Source organism: Chiloscyllium plagiosum, unplaced genomic scaffold (genome assembly GCF_037043375.1).
Source record: "Chiloscyllium plagiosum isolate Xiang-an unplaced genomic scaffold, Cpla_swu_hap1 HiC_scaffold_10, whole genome shotgun sequence".
In the NCBI taxonomy this organism is placed as follows: domain Eukaryota; kingdom Metazoa; phylum Chordata; class Chondrichthyes; order Orectolobiformes; family Hemiscylliidae; genus Chiloscyllium; species Chiloscyllium plagiosum.
In genome coordinates this window covers 33954653-33976092 of record NW_028270148.1, presented here as the reverse complement: position 1 = coordinate 33976092, position 21440 = coordinate 33954653, and the positions used below count along the sequence as shown (strand labels likewise).

Sequence of the window (21440 nt, the reverse complement as noted above, 5' to 3'; positions counted from 1 at the left end):
GAATGTATGTATGACATAATCACTGTACATTGTGACCTGAGGTTATATAGAGATCTCATTTATGACCTTGATTTAGATTATTTAAAGCACAACAGTCTACTGGAAGCATTATCTTCTATTGCAACTTAACAGCTTAATATTAACACAAGCATTTTATGTAGAGTCACTGGACTTGAAATGTTAACTTTGATTTCTTCCCAGACCTGCTGAGTTTTGCCAGCAATTTTACTTTTGTTTCAGACCAACGGCATTTGCAGTTTTTTGTTTTATTTCAGTTATAATGAACGTTTATTGAATTCTTCAGTGTCATGATATCCGTACTCAGTTTCTTGTGTTAGGGGAGGTAATATGAGCACTGTTAGAAGTAAACTCTCACAATCTTGTACAACTGATTTTCTGTAAATCTATTTCATAAAAGCACATCTTAGAAAAGCAACTGAGGAGTATATAGTATGAAAAACATTTTTTAAATTCAGTTTCGCCTTGTAATAAAGTATCTTGTTTCAAATTTAAATTTGGTCCAGTAATTCTCTATTGCAACCCTCAAAGCGGAGTATTGCAGATAGCCAAATCCAAGTAGGTGGTTGCTTAGGAACCAACATGAGTGAGTAGTTTCTTCAATCAGCAATAAATTTTAGTGACCCAGAAAGCTGATTTTTTTCCAAGCCTGGTTTCCCGTGTTTTAAATTAATATTTTGCCCTTCATTGTTTGGTGTTGTCACAGTTCTTAGCAGCAACAATATATCAGTCATGCCATGGCTAGACATCCAGCTGGCACTTAAGTTGTCAAACATGTAGTACATCTTCAGAGCAATCCCTTGTTAGCCACATGTTGACAAGAAGCAATCTCCTGAATCTGATCAAGGGAATAAACATGCAATTTTAATAATGAGCAATGTGGTGATTTTGAAAGATGTCCTACCTTCTGAGGAAAAAGATAATTGTGTATAGTCACTGAATAATTACTGAAACATTTATTAATTTCTAACACTTAACGGCAATCACACCCCAACATTAACCAAATTACATAAAATTATATTGAAATATCAACACAAAAGTAGGTTATTTAGACCAACTGATCACTATTGCTATTATGTTTTATATGCAAGTTCCATCCTACTTGACGTAACCCAATCTGTGTATTCTATTCCTTTCTCCTTTATGTATTTATCCAGCTTCCCTATAAATGCAGCAATTTTTTTCACCTTAACTACTTCATCTGGTAAAAACATTTTTTAGAGTTCTTTATTAGATTTATTCATTGTTATATTTATGATTTTGATGTTTGTTCTGTTTTCCAAGTGGAGATCTTCATACAGATATTAACAAGGGTGGCATTTCAGAGGGAAAAACCATTAATTTTATTTTCTTACAAGAAGGATGTCACCCAGAGTAAGGGACTGGGGGCGGCACGGTGGCACAGTGATTAGCACTGCTGCCTCACAGCGCCAGAGACCCAGGTTCAATTCCCGCCTCAGGCAACTGTCTGTGTGGAGTTTGCACATTCTCCCTGTGTCTGCATGGGTTTCCTCCGGGTGCTCCGGCTTCCTCCCACAGTCCAAAAATGTGCAGGTTAGGTGAATTGGCCATGTTAAATTGCCCGCAGTGTTAGGTGAAAGGGTAAATGTAGGGGAATGGGTCTGGGTGGGTTGCTCTTCGGAGGGTCGGTGTGGACTTGTTGGGTCGAAGGGCCTGTTTCCACACTAAGTAATCTAAGTAAGAGAAGGCAATTTCAGGGGTTGGTGAATTGAAGAAGGCATTCTTGCTGCATTTGACCCCCCAGTCGTTATTGTGAAACCATGTTTTTTTCCAAAGTTGTCCTCAGCTTCCTTGAGCAGGTGGGTTGCTAAGGTCCAGCAGAGGGTTAAATCTATAAGAAAAGTTAAATGTGAGGCTCCCAACTTCATAACATCTGAATTGCTAACCATTGGCTGATAGTTCCTTTTCTGTCTCTATACATTTGGTAGTAAGTTTTCTTGACCCCAACCCATACTCTTTCTTTTAATGGCATCAGTGTTTTTATCTTAATTACTCCTGTAGTAGCAACTTCTGCATTATAACCACTTTTCTTTTAGGAATGGTCTCCTAAATTTGTTATTTGGTTTATTAGTTATTAACTTGTGACCAGCATCTGTGGTGGGTAACCTCGTCGTTGTTCTCTTGGGCCCTGATTGTTGCTGCAGCCACAGCGCATAAAACGTTTATCACCTTTTAAAGGGCAAGTCCAGCAATTTTAAAACTCCAATCAAATTAATCAACTCGTGCCCACTTACTCCCTCCCCCAAGCACCATCTCTTTATTGATAGTGGTGAGGGAATAAAGTAATGAAAACAGAAATGTTTTCAGATACTGTAGTGGGATATAATTCCCATTTTATTATTCACAAGGAGCTTATGGCTTGCATAGATTTGTTGACTCAGAATCTGAACTATGGTCTATGCAACCTGACAGCAGTAGGAATGGAGTCTCCAAATATTTTCTCTTGAGGGTTCTCTTTGAGACTAAATAAACTATCCAGTACAATTTATTTGAGAGCTATTCTTCAATTTTCATAAGTGAATGGTTAATGGTAATTTATGTATTAAATAGAATGTAATGTAATCAATATTATATTAATAATATTTTATAAGGTTATGCATTTTATGCACAGCAAGCTTTGACAAACAGAAAACTTATGATGACCAAATACTCTTTTTTTGGGAATATTGTACTCCAGAGTGGGTTGGTAAGGAGGAGAGGGGAAGAAATTTCAGGGGATATTGGGGATGCCACTACCACTGTAAGAGGAGAAAGGAGAGAACCAATGAATAGAGGAATTGGAAAAGAAAACATGAGAGAGACAGGAACTTTGATTGGAAAAGCAGTTCCTCGCATATTCTGTGTTTTCTATTTTTGGGGGCAACTTTTTCTCATTTGTTGACCCAAAATTGATTTTTCCTGAGATGTTTGGGATCTTTCAAGGGCAGATTCACCTGTTGCCCCCTGTGTATTTTGAACTCCGCATTAAACTCCTTTGCCACTTCTAGATGAATGTTCCAGCTTTCATTTTAAATTGAGCTGCATGCTTATTATTCTTTCCTGAAGGCATTATGGTAGATAATGTGGTGCACATTACTCTTGTCTGTTAGATGGGAGACAAACTTTAGAATTGGCTGTGGGAAAGTCTAAAGGTTCCCATGTATACTGTTAAATTAATGAGCTATTGTAATTTCCATTAAATAATTAATAATCCCAACAGTTTTATCCTGACTTTTACATAAATTGAATGAAAAATGTTGTTTGGTTGTCAGGATGTAGTGAGATAGACCTTTACATGAGATTGTAATTTACATTTAATTATTGATGAGGTTCAAGTTACTGGAGAGCTATTAATACTCTTAGAATAATAAACTAGCGAGGAATCGCTAATATCATTAGAAGATTGGAAACAATTGCATGGGGAAAATACACTCTGTTTCATTCTATTAAAAAAGTGCTTGATCAAACCATTTTACACTTTATGTGCTTGCTAACACTCGATAATCACATTTTTTGTTGAAGGAAAGAGAATTTTTGTCGTATGTCTTTGTGTTTCATGAACTTTTAATTTACTTTTTTAAAAAAGAAAAATTATGTTCACAAAATGCATTGTACAGTTGGATAAGTGTTCAGAGTAAGGTTATCTAACAACAGAGCACCAAGTAAACTATCTCATATCTTCAAGTGTTCTCTTTGCTAAACAGTCTTTGCTCTAGGATTTATCAATATGTAGCTCTGAAAAACAATAATTTTATTTCAGTTCTTCTGTAAAGGATCACCATCATAATATAGTGCAGGCTTGAATTAAAAGTCTTTTTGCTGCGCTTTAGTAATGTATGTAAGCTTCATTGCGCAGTCTGTATTTGTGAGCTTGCCATTTAGTATCAGGCTATAGTTTAGCGTGGTGCATTACTTCATACTGCTCAATTCTATTTCATCAAGGAGGAAACATTAATCTAAATTTCTTGGCTAATTTCAAACAAGTCCTAAAAGTTTTAAAGGACTACATGCTGATCTACTTTTTCTCTAAGATAATTTTAAGTGTTGATTCTTGTTTCAGTAGTGAGTGTTAATATAAGGAAAGCAGTTTACTAAATCACAAGTCCCTGAATATTTGCAGAGATGGAAGGGCATATGTTCCCCCATCTCCTTATATCTAGCATACACTCTTTTCGTCAAGGTGGAGGAGTAGGGGGACATTGGGACTAGATGTATTTTTATGCATGTGATTCATGCAAGCAACATGTTTGAAGAGCAGCTGTCTTAACTTGGGCCCAGTTTTTGTCACTGAAGTATCTGAAAAAACTTGTGGGAATTATCAATTTGATGAAATAGTCTAATTTACCGGAAGTTTTCTTTTGAAAGAGCAGGCACACTTTTTTGGATTATTTATGGTTAGATGTGAACATGTGTAAGGTCTATGGCTGTCAAACTTGTTTTGATGTCACTCTAAGAGGGAATATGCTAACGACCAAGTCATCAAAATGGAGAACATGTTACCAATAGCCATTGCACAGTCAAGCTTGCAGCATGTGTTATGAGGGAGTTGCTAGTGTACTTTCGACTTCCAAAAGTTGCTGAACTTTCATAGTAAATCTGTCTGCTAAGTAATGCTGTCATGTAGCTTGAAATAAGCAGAACCTACATTTAGTTTACCAGTCCATGTGTGAGATTGGCGAGTGAACATTGAGCCATAACCAAACTGTCAGGTTATTTAAATCCGTTGAAGTTTTGGGGGAGAAAAAGGCCACTGTGATTCTTAGTTGATAATAATTAGTGCCTAAAATTTCAGTTGCTGTTTGTTGACAAAGACTTTAAGGTTATCATTATAGTATAACTACTGTTTAGCTACTTATGCAATGTACAATCGGAAAGGGACCTATATCTTCCCTCTTGATTGACAGGAGAAGTGATTATAAAGGGACCTATTGTTTTTGATGTTTTGCTATTGATACAAATATTTATGTTTTATCTAAGGGATTAAGTATTTGAAGACATTTAAATAAAGTAAATTGGCTTTTTAATAGTGAAGAGTATAATAGATAGTACCAAGAATATTATCTTGCTACATCTCAACCTGGCTTCTGAGTCAGCTTATGGTAGTTACTGGGTGATTTGGCATTATGTTAGCGTAGGGAGTTTAACTAACTTTGGACTGCTGGTTAGAAGGATGTAGGTTGACATGGAGGGTTTGAGGGGCCATAGTGTAGGTATAGGTGCATAGGTTGGCATGGATGATGTAAGAAACCTCAGGAGCTACGTACAGGGGCATGAACTGGTATCAGTTTGTATGGATGGGACATGGACAGTGAGGACTAGAAGACCTTAATGTTTTTGTTATAACTGGTACAAAGACCCGAAACATTGCTCAGGCCTTTTAAACAGTCGACCTTGGCACATTGTTTTTTGGGGATAATGGACATGAGTCCAGGATACACTTTCCCATTTGAAATGATAATTCAGTGGTTCAGGTCACTTTCTCCTGAGTAAGGTTTGCAGCTGTACAGTTGAGCCAGTAGTGCATATTCAAGCCTCAGTTGAAATCCTTGCTGTTTTCTCTCTCGGGTATGAAACTTAACTGAGGTGATTAAGTGCTAAAAGCAGTAATTGATAGGAAGATGTTTTCTCTTGATCCCTGATAATTTTTTTTTTGTTCCTTCTTAAAATGCACATTAGTGCCTTGTCTTGGGCATACGCAGCACATGAGCAAAGGTAATAAGTGTTGTGAGGCTCTGTACATGAATGAATTTGATCGTGTCCACATCTGCCAGTAAAACATGGAGCGTCTGGCTAGAGTTATGAATGAACGCCTTGTCTACTTTATTACTCTTCCTGACAAAAGTCACAGAGGACAATTTTATGGTTTTAGGTTCATTTGAAGCAGAAGCACCAATATGACACATGGAACCGAGTAGCTTGTTAAAGTCCTGTATTCACTTCATAATTTTAGCTGAGCTCCAACTGTACGTTCGCTCATTCATAGGCCCACTAGATGGCATAATTATAATGTGAAACAAAGAATAACCTTTGCATTGTTGGACTGTTCCAACGTTTGCGTCAGAGCAAGTGCAATAAAAATCCCTTATTATTTGGTGAATGTTTTGAGATCCTGATGGCCCTAATATCGGAATAGATATTTTTAATCAACCTGTTCAGACATGAGTCACAAAAAGCCAGCATCCAGCAGGTAAAAGGGAAGGCAAATAGAATGTTGAACTTTATTTCAAAGGGAATGGAGTATAAATGTAGGGAGGTTTTGCTGAAACCGTACAAGACAGTAGTCAGATCCCAACTTGGATACTGTGAACAGTTTTAGGGCTTGTCTTTAAAGAAAGATGTGCTGCAGTGAGATGTAAGCTGGTGCCAGAGCAGGACACTCCAGCCAGAGCTTCTTTGCTTTGCCAGCTCCTTTCGTTCGTTCTTTCTTTCGTTCTTTCTTTCTCTTTTCTGCAGTTTTCTCCCCCACTCAACCCACACCACCCACACCCAACTTTTAACTTCATAAACAATTACCCAGAGGGAACGGAGACTGGGAGAGGTGTGTCATCGTCCAGGCAAGGGAGAGGGGTTGGAGACCATGTCAGAGTGGGAGGCGAGTTACAGGCCGGAGCCAGACGCTATCTTTAAAAAGTTCTCAAATTACTGTCTGTGTTTGCACGGCTTCCTACCTCAAGGCCTCGCTAACTCCTTGCGCTGGCGTCTGGCCTGTAACTCACCTCCAGGACTCTCCTCCCAGGCTGGCCTGGGCTTGGATTGCCTCCTGCATCAGGCTGCAGCCTGCAACTCGCCTCTAGGACCCATCTCCCAGGCTGGCCTGGGCTTGGACTGCCTCTCACATTGGGCTCCAGCCTGAGAGATGGGTCCTGGAGGCAAGTTGTGGGCCGGAAGCCAGCGCGAGGAGGCAGCGAGGCTTCAAGTTCTGAAGCCCTGTGGGCACAGACTGTAATTTGAGTACTTTTAAAAGATACTTTTTATTCTTATTCTGGACTTCAACTAATTTGAGTACTTTTTAAAACTTTGTATTCCTATGCTTGACTATTTTCTTATTCTTTCAGTTCTGTAACAAATACTTAAGTATCTACTTAGATATCCTATACCCTGTACCTAAGCTGGTGCCAAAGCGGCAACATCACAAACTTTTCACTGCACCATTCGAGTGCACATGACAATAAAGGGTATTCTATTCTGGCTTGGAGTCAGTACAGAGAATATTCACTCAGCTTTTGTAAGTTTGGTCACACTGTCTTATGAGAGAAGGTTGAGTAGATTGGGCATGTACTTGTTGAAGTATTGAAGAATGATCGGTGAGCTTATTAAAATGTACAGGATTCTACAGAAACTTGACAGGGTAGATGTGAACCAAGCTGAAAATGTGTTGCTGGAAAAGCGCAGCAGGTCAGGTAGCATCCAGGGAACAGGAGATGAATGAGGAAAGTTTGTCCAGCAGGCTAAGATAAAAGGTAGGGAGGAGGGACTTGGGGGAGGGGTGTCGGAAATGCGATAGGTGGAAAGAGGTCAAGGTGAGGGTATTAGGTCAGACTGGGGTGGGGGCGGAGAGGTCGGGAAGAAGATTGCAGGTTAGGAAGGCGGTGCTGAGTTCGATGGATTTGACTGAGACAAGGTGGGGGGAGGGGAAATGAGGAAACTGGTGAAATCCGAGTTCATCCCTTGTGGTTGGAGGGTTCCTAGATGTGGACCAAAGGATGTTACCTCAGAAGAAGGGGTTCCATATTTCTGCTGTCAGAGGATAGCGAAGTTATGGAGTTCTTTACTGTAGAAAGCTGTTGAAGCTGAGTTACTAAGTATATTTGAGACTGAGGGACATTTTTAATCAATAATGCAATAAAGAGTTTTGGGGAAAAGAGAGGTAAGTGGAATTGAGGATTAGCTAGGATCTTATTGAATGGTGGAGCAAACTAGATGGGTTGAATTGCCTACTTCTGCTCCTGGGTCTGGTAGTCTCATGTTATGACATGTTATGGGCGGCACGGTGGCACAGTGGTTAGCACTGCTGCCTCACAGCGCCAGAGACCTGGGTTCAATTCCCGCCTCAGGCGACTGACTGTGTGGAGTTTGCACGTTCTCCCCGTGTCTGCGTGGGTTTCCTCCGGGGGCTCCGGTTTCCTCCCACAGTCCAAAGATGTGCAAGTCAGGTGAATTGGCCATGCTAAAATTGCCCGTAGTGTTAGGTAAAGGGGTAAATGTAGGGGTATGGGTGGGTTACGCTTCGGCGGGTCGGTGTGGACTTGTTGGGCCGAAGGGCCTGTTTCCACACTGTAAGTAATCTAATCTAAAACTCTAGAGTAGGCAAAACTTGAACCCAGATCTTCTGTCCCTGATTTCCATTGGTGATGTACATTTGTCAAGTAGGAATTATAGTATTCTTGTTATCAACTTCCTTTTATTGGCTGATTTATCAAGTATGCATCTCATCTTGAAATATTTCTTTCCTCAGTGCTTGGAGAGAGCAATGAAGTTTGCATTCGATGAATTTCACCTGTGGTATCAATTAGCACTTTCATTGGTCGCTTGTGGCAAGGTAAGGTTTTTCATTGCAGTATCACTGTCATTCTAATCTTTCATCATCTCAATGCAACACTGAGACATTGAAATGTAGTAGGAGGACTTCTGCAACCTTCGAGTATGTTTGTTTTTTATTATGTGCACACCAAGTCAAAGAAAATGCTATGACCAGATTGTAATTTATTTTCATTCTCAGGTTGATGCACATGCATATTTGACCATGTACAAACAGAAAATTTGCATATTGGTTAAGCAACTGAAAGTAACTCATCTTCTACAGTTCACATTACTGGTACACTATTATTGTGTGTTTATCTGTGTATGTATTAATTACATGATGTACATCATTCAATACACAAATATTTCCATTACTGCTCAATATATTTGGGGTGTTTGTGCACAAATGGATGTGTGATGCTATTTGTATCAGTTGCAATAGTGTAGTATGTGATGGGCACGTTTGTTATCTGTGCATGATGTTTCATGTAGTGGGCAGTAATCATAGATGTGTTAGCCACTACACTCTGTGGATTAAAGTGAGCTTTGCAGTAATTGGCTGTTGCATCATAAAGTTGTAACATACTAGTAATGTGATAGCTTTATTTTTGTCTCACGTTTCTCTTCTAACAAAATAAATGTAGAAAAGGAATATTGTGTAGCCAATGCATCTCAATTTAAACCAAATAGAGCATCCTGTCATTATGTTCAATTGTTCCTTTAAATGATCTCAGAGAGTTGCCTGTTGTGCCTCCTCAAATTTCGAGTTTGGATATGATTTACGTTTTGTGTGCAAAAGATCTCCCTGATGATTAATTTAAACCTGAAAAAAGTGCAAGTCACTGTAGTGATTGGGACCAGGTTGACCTTGTAAACTATGAGGTTCTTGATTGGGTTTGTTAACTTTGGGTTGGATTTTATGGTAGGGCTTAGCCCTTGGACTCTAGTTTTCTTTGTTTTTTTTTGTATGTATCCTCACTGTTTTTGGTGCTTGGACTGAGTCCTTGTGGAAGACATCCATTTTACCAGAGGAGCTGTTCCTGTGGGGAGGCCTAGCCCTGGGACTGGGCCTCTGAAGATTGAACACCTGTGTGTGCTGGGAGGTGAGCACTTGCTGTATCCTGGGGTTTTGGAGAATATCTTGCCTTCAGGAGTGGACCAAACCCCTGTGAGTTAACTGCACCTGTACTATGTTCCTGTGAGTGGCCCTGGTTTTCCAAGGCTGGGTCAGGACTCCATGGAGACAGAACTGAACACCTGTGTGCTGTGGGGTGTGCATTTGCTGCCTTCAGGAGTGGACTCTGCCCTTGGTTGCGGACTCTGTTTTTAGCAATGGACTCTGCAGTTTGGAGTGGACTCTATTTCTGACAATGCACATTGTATACTGGAGTGGACTCTTCCTGGAAATGCATTCTATATCTTGAAGACTATATAGATTTGGACTGTGTACCAGAAAGGACTCTTTTTTTTGGTAACTAACTGTATTATGGGTCTTGCATGTCCCTAGGTCTGGCAGGCCTTGCTGTGAGCTGGGAGGCTCATGGGTCATCATGAAAGCTGTCACGACGAGAGCTGGAGGGTGGGTAGCTATCCTGTGAACCTGAAGGTTGGTAGGCTGTCCCGAAAGCTGGAGGGTGGGTAGGCCACCCTGATGCCAGTCGCCCTGAGAGCCAGATGATGGGTAGGTCGTTCTGAGCACTATCGTCCCGAGAAGGGGTAATCGGGCGGGCTGTCCTAGAGGTGGTTGAAAGGTGTGTCAGAGCAGCCGAGAGCCAGAGGTGTGTAGGGGCAGGCTGAGATCCAGAAGGTTTGTGGGCTATCCTGCACGCTGTCGTCCCAGGGAAGGGGACGGGCTGTCCTAGAGGTGGCCGGAAGGTTAGCCAGGATAGCCCACTGGCCGGATGGTGCATCAGGGTGGGTGAGAGCCCAATGGTACGTAGGGGTAGACCGAGAGCCAAAAGGCAGGTAGCCGTCCTCAGCGCTGTCACCCCGGGCAGGTACCGGGGCGGGCTACCCCAGAGGTGGTCGAAAGGTGCTGAGGGTGGTTAGTGAAGCCGGAAGGTGGGTAGGCTGTCCTGACCGCTGTAACCCTGGGCAGGCTGTCTTGGAGGTGGTCGAAAGGTGTCAGGGTGGACCGAGAGCTGGAAGTTGCGTAGGGGCGAGCTGCCTCAGAGTGGCTGGAAGGTGGGAGGGACGGGGGCTTGCTGGGTCTGTATCGTATGCACCAGTTTATGTAACTGGATTTTCCTTTTTATGTACAAATGTCATTGTCACTGTCTTTTATATGTGAAATTGGGATTTGAGGTTTGTCTTCATCTCCCTGTAAACTGGTTGAATGGTAGGGTTTGGGGTCTGGCTTTGCTGCTCCTCTCTCTTGTAAAATTGCTGTTGCATACAGCTGTAAATGTTAACTGATTTTTGTAAATTGTTTTGTTTTGTAATTTGTTTAATAAATATTATAAACAAGAGATTAAAATCTCCTCAGTTGTGGCCAGCCAGCTTGGAGTCAGTCCACAGCGAGTGTACTGTGCAGTAGTAAATAAAGGGTCACTTGGTGACGGTACCCAACCTCTGTGCAGTTATTTCAGTCGCCATTGTTCCAGAGGGCTGGTGAGTTTATCCTGAGAGTCCAGTGCCTTGGGTGAGGGGTAAGGTTGAAAAGACAGCAGAAACGAGAATTAAACCTGTGCTGTCGCCCTTACTCTGCAAAGCAGTCCAGCTGAGTGAGCTCACTGATTCCCAACCCCCCCACCCCCCATCCATACGTTTATCATATCTCAGATCTCTCACATGGTTAAAGTTCATATCAAGTCTCCTTACCACTCCCTGACTCTATACTGCACTATCACAGGCATGGCATTTCATGAAGATAAGTAAGCTTAAAAATATTGAGTGTTTGCTTGTATGTTTTCTTCTGAGTTGGTTTTTCTGCAGCTTTAAAGAATATAAGAAGGAAAGGTCCTAGTGTTTACTGAGGATTTGGAAATAAGTTTGAGAATGGTGTGCTTGGAGGCCTTTGGTTGTATGTTTTTTTTTAAAATCTACTTTAGATGGGTAAACCAAGTTAATTAAATGCATTTGTGAATGCACCATGTGAGAAGGGGAGCTCAGGGCCACGTGACTACATAATCTGTGTCTTCATTCAAATAAGGTAGGTTCAGGCAAATGGTTCACATATTGTTTGGGTAAAGGCGTTCCAGAAACCTAAATCTGGACTTGCATATATAAATAAAGACTCGACCAGTATCCTCACTACTGTACCTGCGTATTAACATTTTGAATGCATGCACTAGAACACCTAGACCTCTTATCAACTCACAATTCTGCAGTCATTTACTAAGTAAATAATAGTCTACCTTTATGTTCTTGCTGTCAAAGCAAACAAGTTTAGATTTACCACATTTTCTTCCATCTGCTAGATTTTTGTTCATTTATTTAATCTATGTTAGTTTGCATCCTTGTTATATCAAATTTGCAACATTTTGCTTATCTATCTTTATATCATCTGCAAATTCAGTCAAAATGCCCCTCATAAATCATTGATATAAACTGAAAAATGTTGAGGGTTCAACACAGACCCCGTGAGACTTCAATTTTCACATCCTGCCAGCCAGCCAACATTCTGTCCATTCTGGTTTGTTACCCCATACTATGAGCCTGTATGTGACTGAGTGACATACAAAAAAAAAACCTAACACTGGTTTTAATATTGATTGGTGTGAGATCATGTGATTCAGTTAAAGTATCGATTTTCAGAACTGGAAGTGAGGACTTATTGTATGCTGAGCTTTTCTGAATCTCCACGCATATTCTATTTTAAAAGCTACAATTAATCTATTAATATGCAATAATTTAAATGGGGTATGCGACAACACAGGGAATAGAGCCTAAGAGTGGGGAAACTTTACTGCAGCTGCATGGGACCTTGGTGAGACCACGTACAGAGTACTGTTAGAATTTTATTTTTTTTATTTGTGAAAAGGATGTGATTGTGTTAAAAACAGTTCAGCGAAGATTTCCTCAACTCATTTCTGGGATGAAAACCTTACCTTATGAAGAAAGGGCAAACAGATTGGGTCTTTACCCATTGGAATTGGAAGAATGATAGGTCATCTAATTGAGATGCACAAATCCTGAGGGGATTGACAGGGTGGGTCCTGAGAGAATACTCCCCCTTGACAGGGAGTCTAAAACTAGGTGACACAGTTTAAGAATAAGCCATCGTTAATCTGCATTTTTTTCTTTGGGAAATGGTTCATTGGCTATATTCAAGGGTAAGTTAGCTCCACTTTTCATATACAAAGGAGTGAAGAGTAGGGGTTGTTGGGGGAAGCAATGGCGAAAGTAGACCTGAGTCCACAACCAATCAGCCACAGTTGTATTAAATGGTGAAGCAGGCATGAATGATTAAATGGCCTATTTTCCTCCTTAGTCCTCTGTTCATAATTATTTCTCCATTTAACATCACTGTAAACCAGCCCTTGGATATAAAACCATAAGATATAATAGCATAATTAGGCCATTCAGCCCATTGAGTCTGCTCTGCTCTTTGATCTTGGTTGATATGTGTTTCTCAACCCCATTCTTCTGCCTTGTCTCTATAACTCTTGATCCACTCACTCATCAAGAACCTATTTATCCCTGTCTTAAATAAACTAATGACTTGGCCTCCACAGTCTTCTGGCTGAAGAAATTCCTCCACATCTCAGTTCTAAAGGGTCAGTCCTTCATCTCAGGCTGTGTCCCTAGATCCTAGTCTCTCCCGCTATTGGAAACATCTTGTACAAGCTATCCAGGTATCTTGTAGGTTTCAGTCACATTCGCCTCATCCTTCTAAACTCCATTGAGTACAGACTCCCAGTCATGAACCACAAGTCTTCATTGCTGGGATCATTTTTGTAAATGTCCTCAGGATCCCCTCCAACACGAGAATCTCTTTTATATCTTAGATAGTGCTCAAAACTGCTCAATATTCCATTGCTCTCTGACCAAAGCCTTATACTCATGTACACATCTTTACTCTTTGTATTTTAGTCCTTTTGAAATGAATGTCAACATTACATTTGCCTTTCTAACTGCCAAGTGAACCTGCATGTTAACCTGAAGAGAATCCTGACGTAGAACTCCCAAGTCCTTTTGTGCTTCAGATTTCCAAAGCCTTTCCCAGTTTAGAAAACAGTCACTGCCTCTATTCTTCCTACTAAAATCTATAATCTCACACTTTGCCACTTTGTGGAAAGAAGTTGCAGCAGAATACACTCTCATAGCATGTCCAAGTTCTTCTGCAGCCTCATCACTACCTGCCCCTCCACCTGTCTTTGTGGTCACCTGTAAACTTAGCAAGAATGCCTTTAGTTCCTTTGTCCAGATTTATACTTTAAACCATATGTAATGCCTTCTCTGGAATCTACCACTGATCTGACATGATATGTAAGAGCTTCCCTCTCTCTAAATAATGTCAGTGAACACTTTTTAACCAGAAGGTTTTTCAATACATATAAAGAGCTTCCATTCTACTCCAATTTGTTTTTGAACATTGATTAAATTATGCAAAATGCATTCTGATTTCCTTGAGCAATTTTTGTGAACGCTTTTGACCCATTTTTATACCTTTGCTCCTCTGAATATATGTCACAAGGACCCAATGCTTGACAGACTGCACAGATGGAGTAATTGTACACTATAAGGCACTTAGATAGATAATTGCCTAGAGACTGCTAATGTTGCTCATCATAGACTGCTGGTTTTATCCCCTAATTTTAAATATTTGCAGAACAATAGCATTACAAGAAATGAACAAAATGAAGTTAATTATTTTGCTCTTAGTAATAAGCTTTCGTCTTTGATGAAATAAACGATCCATTCCACAATTAACGGCCAGCGATGAAATATGTCTTTTAGGTAAATGCCTATAATTTTTGCTTGCTAAGCAAATGTTATGTTCCCTTCTCCTTTCCTTCCCTTCCCCTCTCCTGCTGTCTTACTCCCAACATCATATCCCCACCTTCTTTCCTGAAGCATCCTTTTCAGAATCTGTGATGGGAACAAAGCTATAAAAACTTGTATTTCACATAATAGAACCTCACTACAGTGCACTTGGCTGCCATTTTGCTTTTGATGTAATTATTTATTTTTGTCAAAAATACAGGCTTTTTTTTGCATGATAACATAAACTGATATATTGAAAACTGTATACTGTGATTTGATAAATAAATTCTAAGTGAACATCATGTAAAGATTATGTAAGTTCATAGCAAGAGTATTGTTTGTTTTTTGTTTAATGAAGGACCTCAATTTTTGGTGACTTGCCTGGTAAATGGGAGAAGGAGAGGAAAGGAAAGGAATTACCATTTTTAATATAGAGCAGTGGGCCGATAGAATGAGGTTCATGTAATTCGATAGAATGAGGTTCATGTAATTCAATAAAATGTTACTGATCACGTGACTCTGGCACCAAAATGGTAAGACTCTTGTCTATAATTAGTATGTAAAAGCTAGTTCTTAGGCACTACATTAGAGAACTGTATTTAGAGTCATAGAGATGTACAGCAAGGAAACAGACCTTTTTTGGTCCAACTCATCCATGCCAACCATGTATCATAACCTCATCTAGTCCAATTTACCAGCACTTGGTCCATATCCCTCAAAACCCTTCCTATTCATATACCCATCCAGATGCCTTTTAAATGGTATAATTGTACCAGCCTCAACCACTTCCTCTGGCAGCTCATTCCATACATGCACCATCCTCTGCATGAAAGGTTGTCCTTAAGTCCCTTTTATATCTTTCCTATCTCACCCTAAGTCTATGCCCTCTAGTTCTCCCAGCCCAGGTGGGAAAAAAACCTTGTCTATGTACCCTACCCATGCCCCTCATGATGTTATAAACTTTTATCAGGTCAACCCTCAGCCTCTGACACTCCAGGGAAAACAGCCTTAGTCTATTCAGCCTCTCCCTGTAGCCCAAATCCTCCAAACCTAGGAACATCCTTGTAAATCTTTTCTGAACCCTTTCGAGTTTCAGAACATCCTTCTGATAGGAAGGTGACCAGAATTGCATGCAATATTCCAAACGAGACCTAACCAAAGTCCTGTACAGCCGCATCATGACCTCCCAACTCCTATACTTGATAGTTTGACCAATAAAGGAAAGCATACCAAAGACTTTCTTTACTATCCTATCTACCTGTGACTGTACTTTCAAGGAACTATGAACATACATTCCAAGATCTCTTTGTTCAGCAACACTTCCCAGTACCTTACCATTAAGTAGATAAGTCCTGCTCTGATTTGCTTTTCAAAGTGCAGCACCTCACATTTATCTAAATTAATCTCCATCTGCCGCTCCTTAGCCGACTGGACAATCTGATTAAGATCCTGCTGTACTCTGAGGTGACCTTCTTCACTATCTTCTACACTTTCAATTTTGGTGTCATCAGCAAACTTACTAACTGTACCTCTTATGCTGACATCCAAATCATTTATATAAATGATGAACAGTAGTGGATCCAGCACCGATCCTCATGGCACTCCACTGGTCACAGCCCTCCAGTCTGAAAATCAATCCTCCATCACCACCCTCTGTTTGCTAACTTTGAGCCAGTTCTATATGCAGAAGGCTAGTTCTCCCTGTACTCTATGGGATCTAACCTTGCTAACCAGTCTCCCATGGGGAACCTTGTCTAGCGTCTTACTGAACTCTATATAGATCAGATCCATTGCTCTGCCCTCAACAATCCTCATTGTTACTTTTTCAAAAAACTCAATCAATTTTGTGAGATGTGATTTCCCACACAAAAAAAGCCATGTTGACTATCCCAAGTCAGTCCTGGCTTTTCCAAATACATGTAAATTCTGTCCCTCAGGACTCCCTCCAACAACTTGCCCACCACTGATGTCAGGCTCATCAGTCTATAGTTCCCTGGCTTTTACCATCTTTCTTAAATAGTGGCAGCATGTTAACCAACCTCCAGTCTTCCGGCACCTCACCTGTGTTATGGACTAGGCCAGAATGTTCAAAACATTCTTCAACATGCAACCCAGATCATAACTTTGTACACTTATCAAAACAAATTGCAATGAAAATTACCTGGAGTAAGCTAACTAGGTTTTAAAACAGACAGAAGTTTATCCACAAAATTATATAATGAAACACAAAGAACAGAATACAGACCCCCTGCAGAACTCGGTCTACCTTGCAGAACTAGACTTAATTATGCTGTTCTGAATATACATAATGGTCCCAATAAGCAAACCCCCTTTAAAAAAACATTGAACGTGGGGCAAATGCTTACAGGTTGAAGTTAGAAGGGCAGAAGGAGAGAGAGTTTTCACAAAGCTCACTGCTGAACTCCGAACTAGTTCTGGACTGAACTGCTCAGCTAGAGAGCTGACCATTCCCTTTTTGTTATACAGTTCACTTCTAAAACATGACCACTTTGGCCTGAAATTTCATGTAATCAAAAAGGCCTTTCAATACTCTTTAATCTCTGTACCAAACCAGTCTAATCGGAACTGGGAGCTGGTTTGTAACTGCTCTGAAAAAAAGCATGGACACCGTATCCTTGAGAAAAGGAACAGCTTTTTTAAAAAAAGGAACCAGCTTTGTGAGACCTCCTCCCTTAAAAAGAAAATTAACCATCAATATCAAAGGATGGCTTCATTTTTATACACTTCAGAAACAAACTGGTTAGTCGTCTAAACACATATACACTGTACAACCACATTCAAATTCAGGCCGTGGTACACCCACAACCGAACGCTTCCATATCTCATTCAAACCTCAATAACACATCAGCGATCATGTATTTGCAACCTGCCACGTACACAATTGTCAAATTGAATGGCTGCAACACCAAGCTGCCTCTAAACAGTCTGGCATTTTTGTCCTTAGATTTTTCCACCAATGTTAATGCGTTATGATCAATGTATGTGATTGTCTCAGATTTTAATGCTGGTAATATAAACACTGAAATGTTGTAATGCCAACACCAAGCTTAAAGTCTTTTTCTCCACTGTTGAATATTTTTGTGGATGAACGTTCAACTTTATAGACATTGGGTCTTTCTATCCCCTCGTCATCCTCCTGCAGGCACACTGCACCGACACCCACATCACTGGCATCGATAGCCACCTTGAAAGGCTTCATGTAATCTGGGTGGCTAATACTGGGGTAGTGGTTAACACAGCTTTAAGGCTGCCAAATACCTTTTGACAGTCCGCTGTCCACTGAAATTTCTTACCCTTTTTTTAAACAATTCGGTGAGTGGAGCAGCCACACTGCTAAAGTTCGGCACAAACTTTTGGTAAAATCCACTCAATCCCAAGAACCGTAGTACTGCTTTTTCCATCAGCGGTGTGGGAAATTCCCCAATTAGTTTTGTTTTTGCATCTCGTGGGGCCATTTGTCCATATCCGATAGCATAGCCCAGGAAGGCGACTTGGGCTTTGGCAAATTCACTTTTAGCTAAGTTTACCACCAAGCCTGCCTTCTAAAGTCGATCAAACAAGTCTGATAAATGCTGTAAATGTTCTTTCCATGAGTGACCACAAGTCACCAGGTCATCAATATACACCACACAGTTGGGTAACCCAGTAATGACCTTATTAGTCAGTCTCTGAACTGTGGCTGAAGCATTTTTCATACCAAACTTTGATTTTGAACTGATATAGTCCATTTAGTGTTACGAAAACTGAAATTGCCTTTGCTCTCTTTGACAGAGGTACTTGCCAGTATCCTCTGAGCAAGTCCAACTTAGAAATGTAAGTTGCTTGTTCCACTTTTTCGACACAGTCCCTGAACCGTGGAATTGGATATGCATCAGTCTTTGTAACGGTGTTGACTTTGGGTACCGTTGGGTACCATCTGGCTTTGGCACCATGACTGTAGGTGAGCTCCAGTCACTGTAACGCACTTTGATTATGCCATCTTGGAGCATGCTCTCTATCTCCTTCTGAACCTGTGCCAACTTTAGAGCATTATGTCTATAAGGATGTTGCTTAATCGGAACAACATCTCCTAAGTCTACATCATACACAATTAGGTTAGTACTTCCCAGTTTATTTCCGCATATCTCTCCATGTGATAAAATGACCTGAAAGAGTTATTACTGATTTTCTTGTGGAAGGTAACTCAATTTATCCCAATTTTTGACAACTTCCTTATTGTCCGATTTGATTTGAGGAATGTCCAATTCAGAAACCTCTGAACTTGGCTCTTCCTTCTATGCTGTAATCATTAACACCTTCTCCTCTTGCTTTCCTTCCCTGTCAAAATACCTTTTGAGCATATTCACACTCTGTGAGATTTCTTCCTGTCTGGAGTCATTATCGAGTAGTTCACCTTGCTCAATTTCCTCTCAATTTGATAAGGTCCACTAAACCTTGCTTTTAAAGGCTCACCTGTTACTGGAAGTAACACCAATACCTTATCCCCAATTGCAAAATTGAAAATTTGTTATTTCTTATCTGCTTCCTGTTTCATTGTATGCTGTGATACTTTTAAATGCTGTCTAGCCAACTCTCCAGCTCTATGTTGACAGAGAGTCCAAATTGGTGGTCTCTGAATTCTGACTTATTAATTTCTCCTTAATCAGTTTTAGTGGTCCTCTTACTTCATGTCCAAAAATTAATTCAAAATGGACTGAATTTGGTCGATTCATTTGGTGCATCTCTGATCGCAAAAAGTACAAATGGAATTCTCTTATCCCAATCATCTGGATAATCCTGACCATAAGCCCACAACATAGTCTTTAATGTTTGATATCATTTCTCTAGCACTCCCTGCTATTCTGGATGGTACACAATAGATTTGAATTGCTTTGTTTCTAAGTTATCCATAACCTCCTTGAATAGTTTGGATGTGAAGTTTGATCCTTGATCTGACTGGATCTCTACTTCTAGCCTGTTTCTGGTGAAACATTTAATTAATTCTTCTACAACTCTTTTAACTGTGATGTTGCGTAATGGGATTGCCTCTGAAAATCTAGTCAACCCATCCTTTATTGTTAATAAATACTTATTCCCACTTACTGTTTGAGGTAGGGGACCTACACAATCAATGAAGATGCTTGTGAAAGGTTCCTCAAACATTGGAATAGGTATTAAAGGTGCATGTTTTACTACTGCCTGTGGTTTTCCGATTAGCTGCCATGTGTGACGTATCTGGCAAAATAAAATTAGATCCTTGTGTAGTCCAGGCCAATAAAAATGTTTTTGTATTTTAGCCTTTGTTTTCCTCACTCCTAAATGATCTCCAAGTGGTAAGTCAAGCACCACTCATAGCACCTCTTTTCTATACCCTACTGGCAAAACAATTTGATGAATCTCTGTCCATTTCTCATCTGCTTGAATATGTGATGGTCTGTACCTCCTCATTAAGACATCATTTGTTAAGTAATAACACACAGGGATCCTTTTATTCTTCTTTTCTGTATATGCCTTTTGATATAACTGTTTTAATTTCTCATCTTTCTACTGTAACTCAATAGCAGAGCTAAAGGTACTTGCACATTTACCTGGTTGTTCCTGCTCTGTCCACTTACCTGATCAGAAAATGTCTCAGATAAAGCTATGTCAGCTTCCTTATCTGTGCCTCTTGAACTCTCCTATTTCAACTTGTGCCTCTGTGATCTTGTGACCACACAATCAGGGAAAATTCCTGGATAAACAGTTTCTGTGTCTTCAGTTGCCTGTGTCTCCACTGACCTTTCAACTAGAGTAGGCAGCACGTATACCAGTGAATCAGCTATATCATTTGCAAGGACAAATTGTATTCCTGGAGCAGAGAGTTTGTCCAGTACTCCTACCATAAATTCCCCACTCTTCTCTGGACTTTCTAACCTCACTTTACATAATTGAGTGCTTTTTGTCTCACCATGAATTCCTGTTACAAGTACCTTTTCTGGCAATAGTCCTTCAGGAGTTCATATCTCCTCATCCTTCAGCGTCACAGACTGAGAGAATCCTGTGTCCCTTAATATTGTAACCTGTTTCCCTGCTACTCCTGGACTATGTGAATAAACTTTACCCTTGCATGTAGATTTTTTAAGCAGATTTGGCACTTCCTCCTTAATCAAACTCTGATCATCTTGTACACTAAGGCAGTTGTCTAACTTGCCTTGTGCTCTTTGTTACTAGTCCAACAAACTACATCTGGTTTTCTCCTAGCCCACCACACTGATTTAGTGTGGCCTACTTTATTACAATGAAAACACCTGAGCTTTTTAACGTCTTTGTCTCCCTCAAGGATTCTTTTTTACCCTGTGGTAAGTTAGCGTTATGATCTTCACTGCAATCCACTTTATCCTTTCCATGTGAGAATTTCTCTTTGCCCCAATTTCTATCGCTCATGAACTGAAATTGATTCTAGATGCCAAACTGAATTTTATGGACCAGCTCATAAACATCAGCCACTTCAGCTGCTAACCTTGCTGGTTTAACTCTGCTCTTTCACATGAGTTCACACTACTTCAGGCAATGAATTTTTGAATTCCCCCAAAATAATTACCTCTCTAAGGGCATCATAGGTTTGCTCAATTTTTAAAGCTCTTATCCATCTATTGAAATTACTCTGTTTGATCCTTTCAAGCTCAACATAGGTTTGACCAGGATCCCTCCTTAGATTCTTGAAACATTGTCTATAGGCTTCTGGTAGAAGCTCAGTTGTACTCAAAATGGCTTTTTTCACCTGCACATACTCCCCAGATACCTCCTCTGATAGTGATATGAATACCTCGCTTATCCCACCTACAAGTTTTGTTTGGATCAACAAAACCCACATTGCCACTGGCCACTGCATTTGTTTAGCCACCCTTTCAAATGAGATGAAAAATGCTTCCACATCCTTCTCAACAACTTTAGGTAATGCTTGAACATCCCAAAACAATTTCTCACTAGGCTTC

General features: G+C 40.2%; 1 protein-coding gene across 2 annotated transcripts in view; it reads left to right on the top strand.

Annotated features, from left to right (window-relative positions):
• The window catches only part of LOC122552723 (tetratricopeptide repeat protein 7A-like), a 417993-nt gene that overhangs the window by 115016 nt on the left and 281537 nt on the right, over positions 1–21440 (top strand). For both annotated transcript variants that reach the window (XM_087991260.1, XM_043695623.2), the window contains exon 10: positions 8474–8557. In XM_087991260.1, the coding sequence (XP_087847386.1) occupies positions 8474–8557 (84 nt within the window). The remainder of the gene's footprint in view (positions 1–8473; positions 8558–21440) is intronic.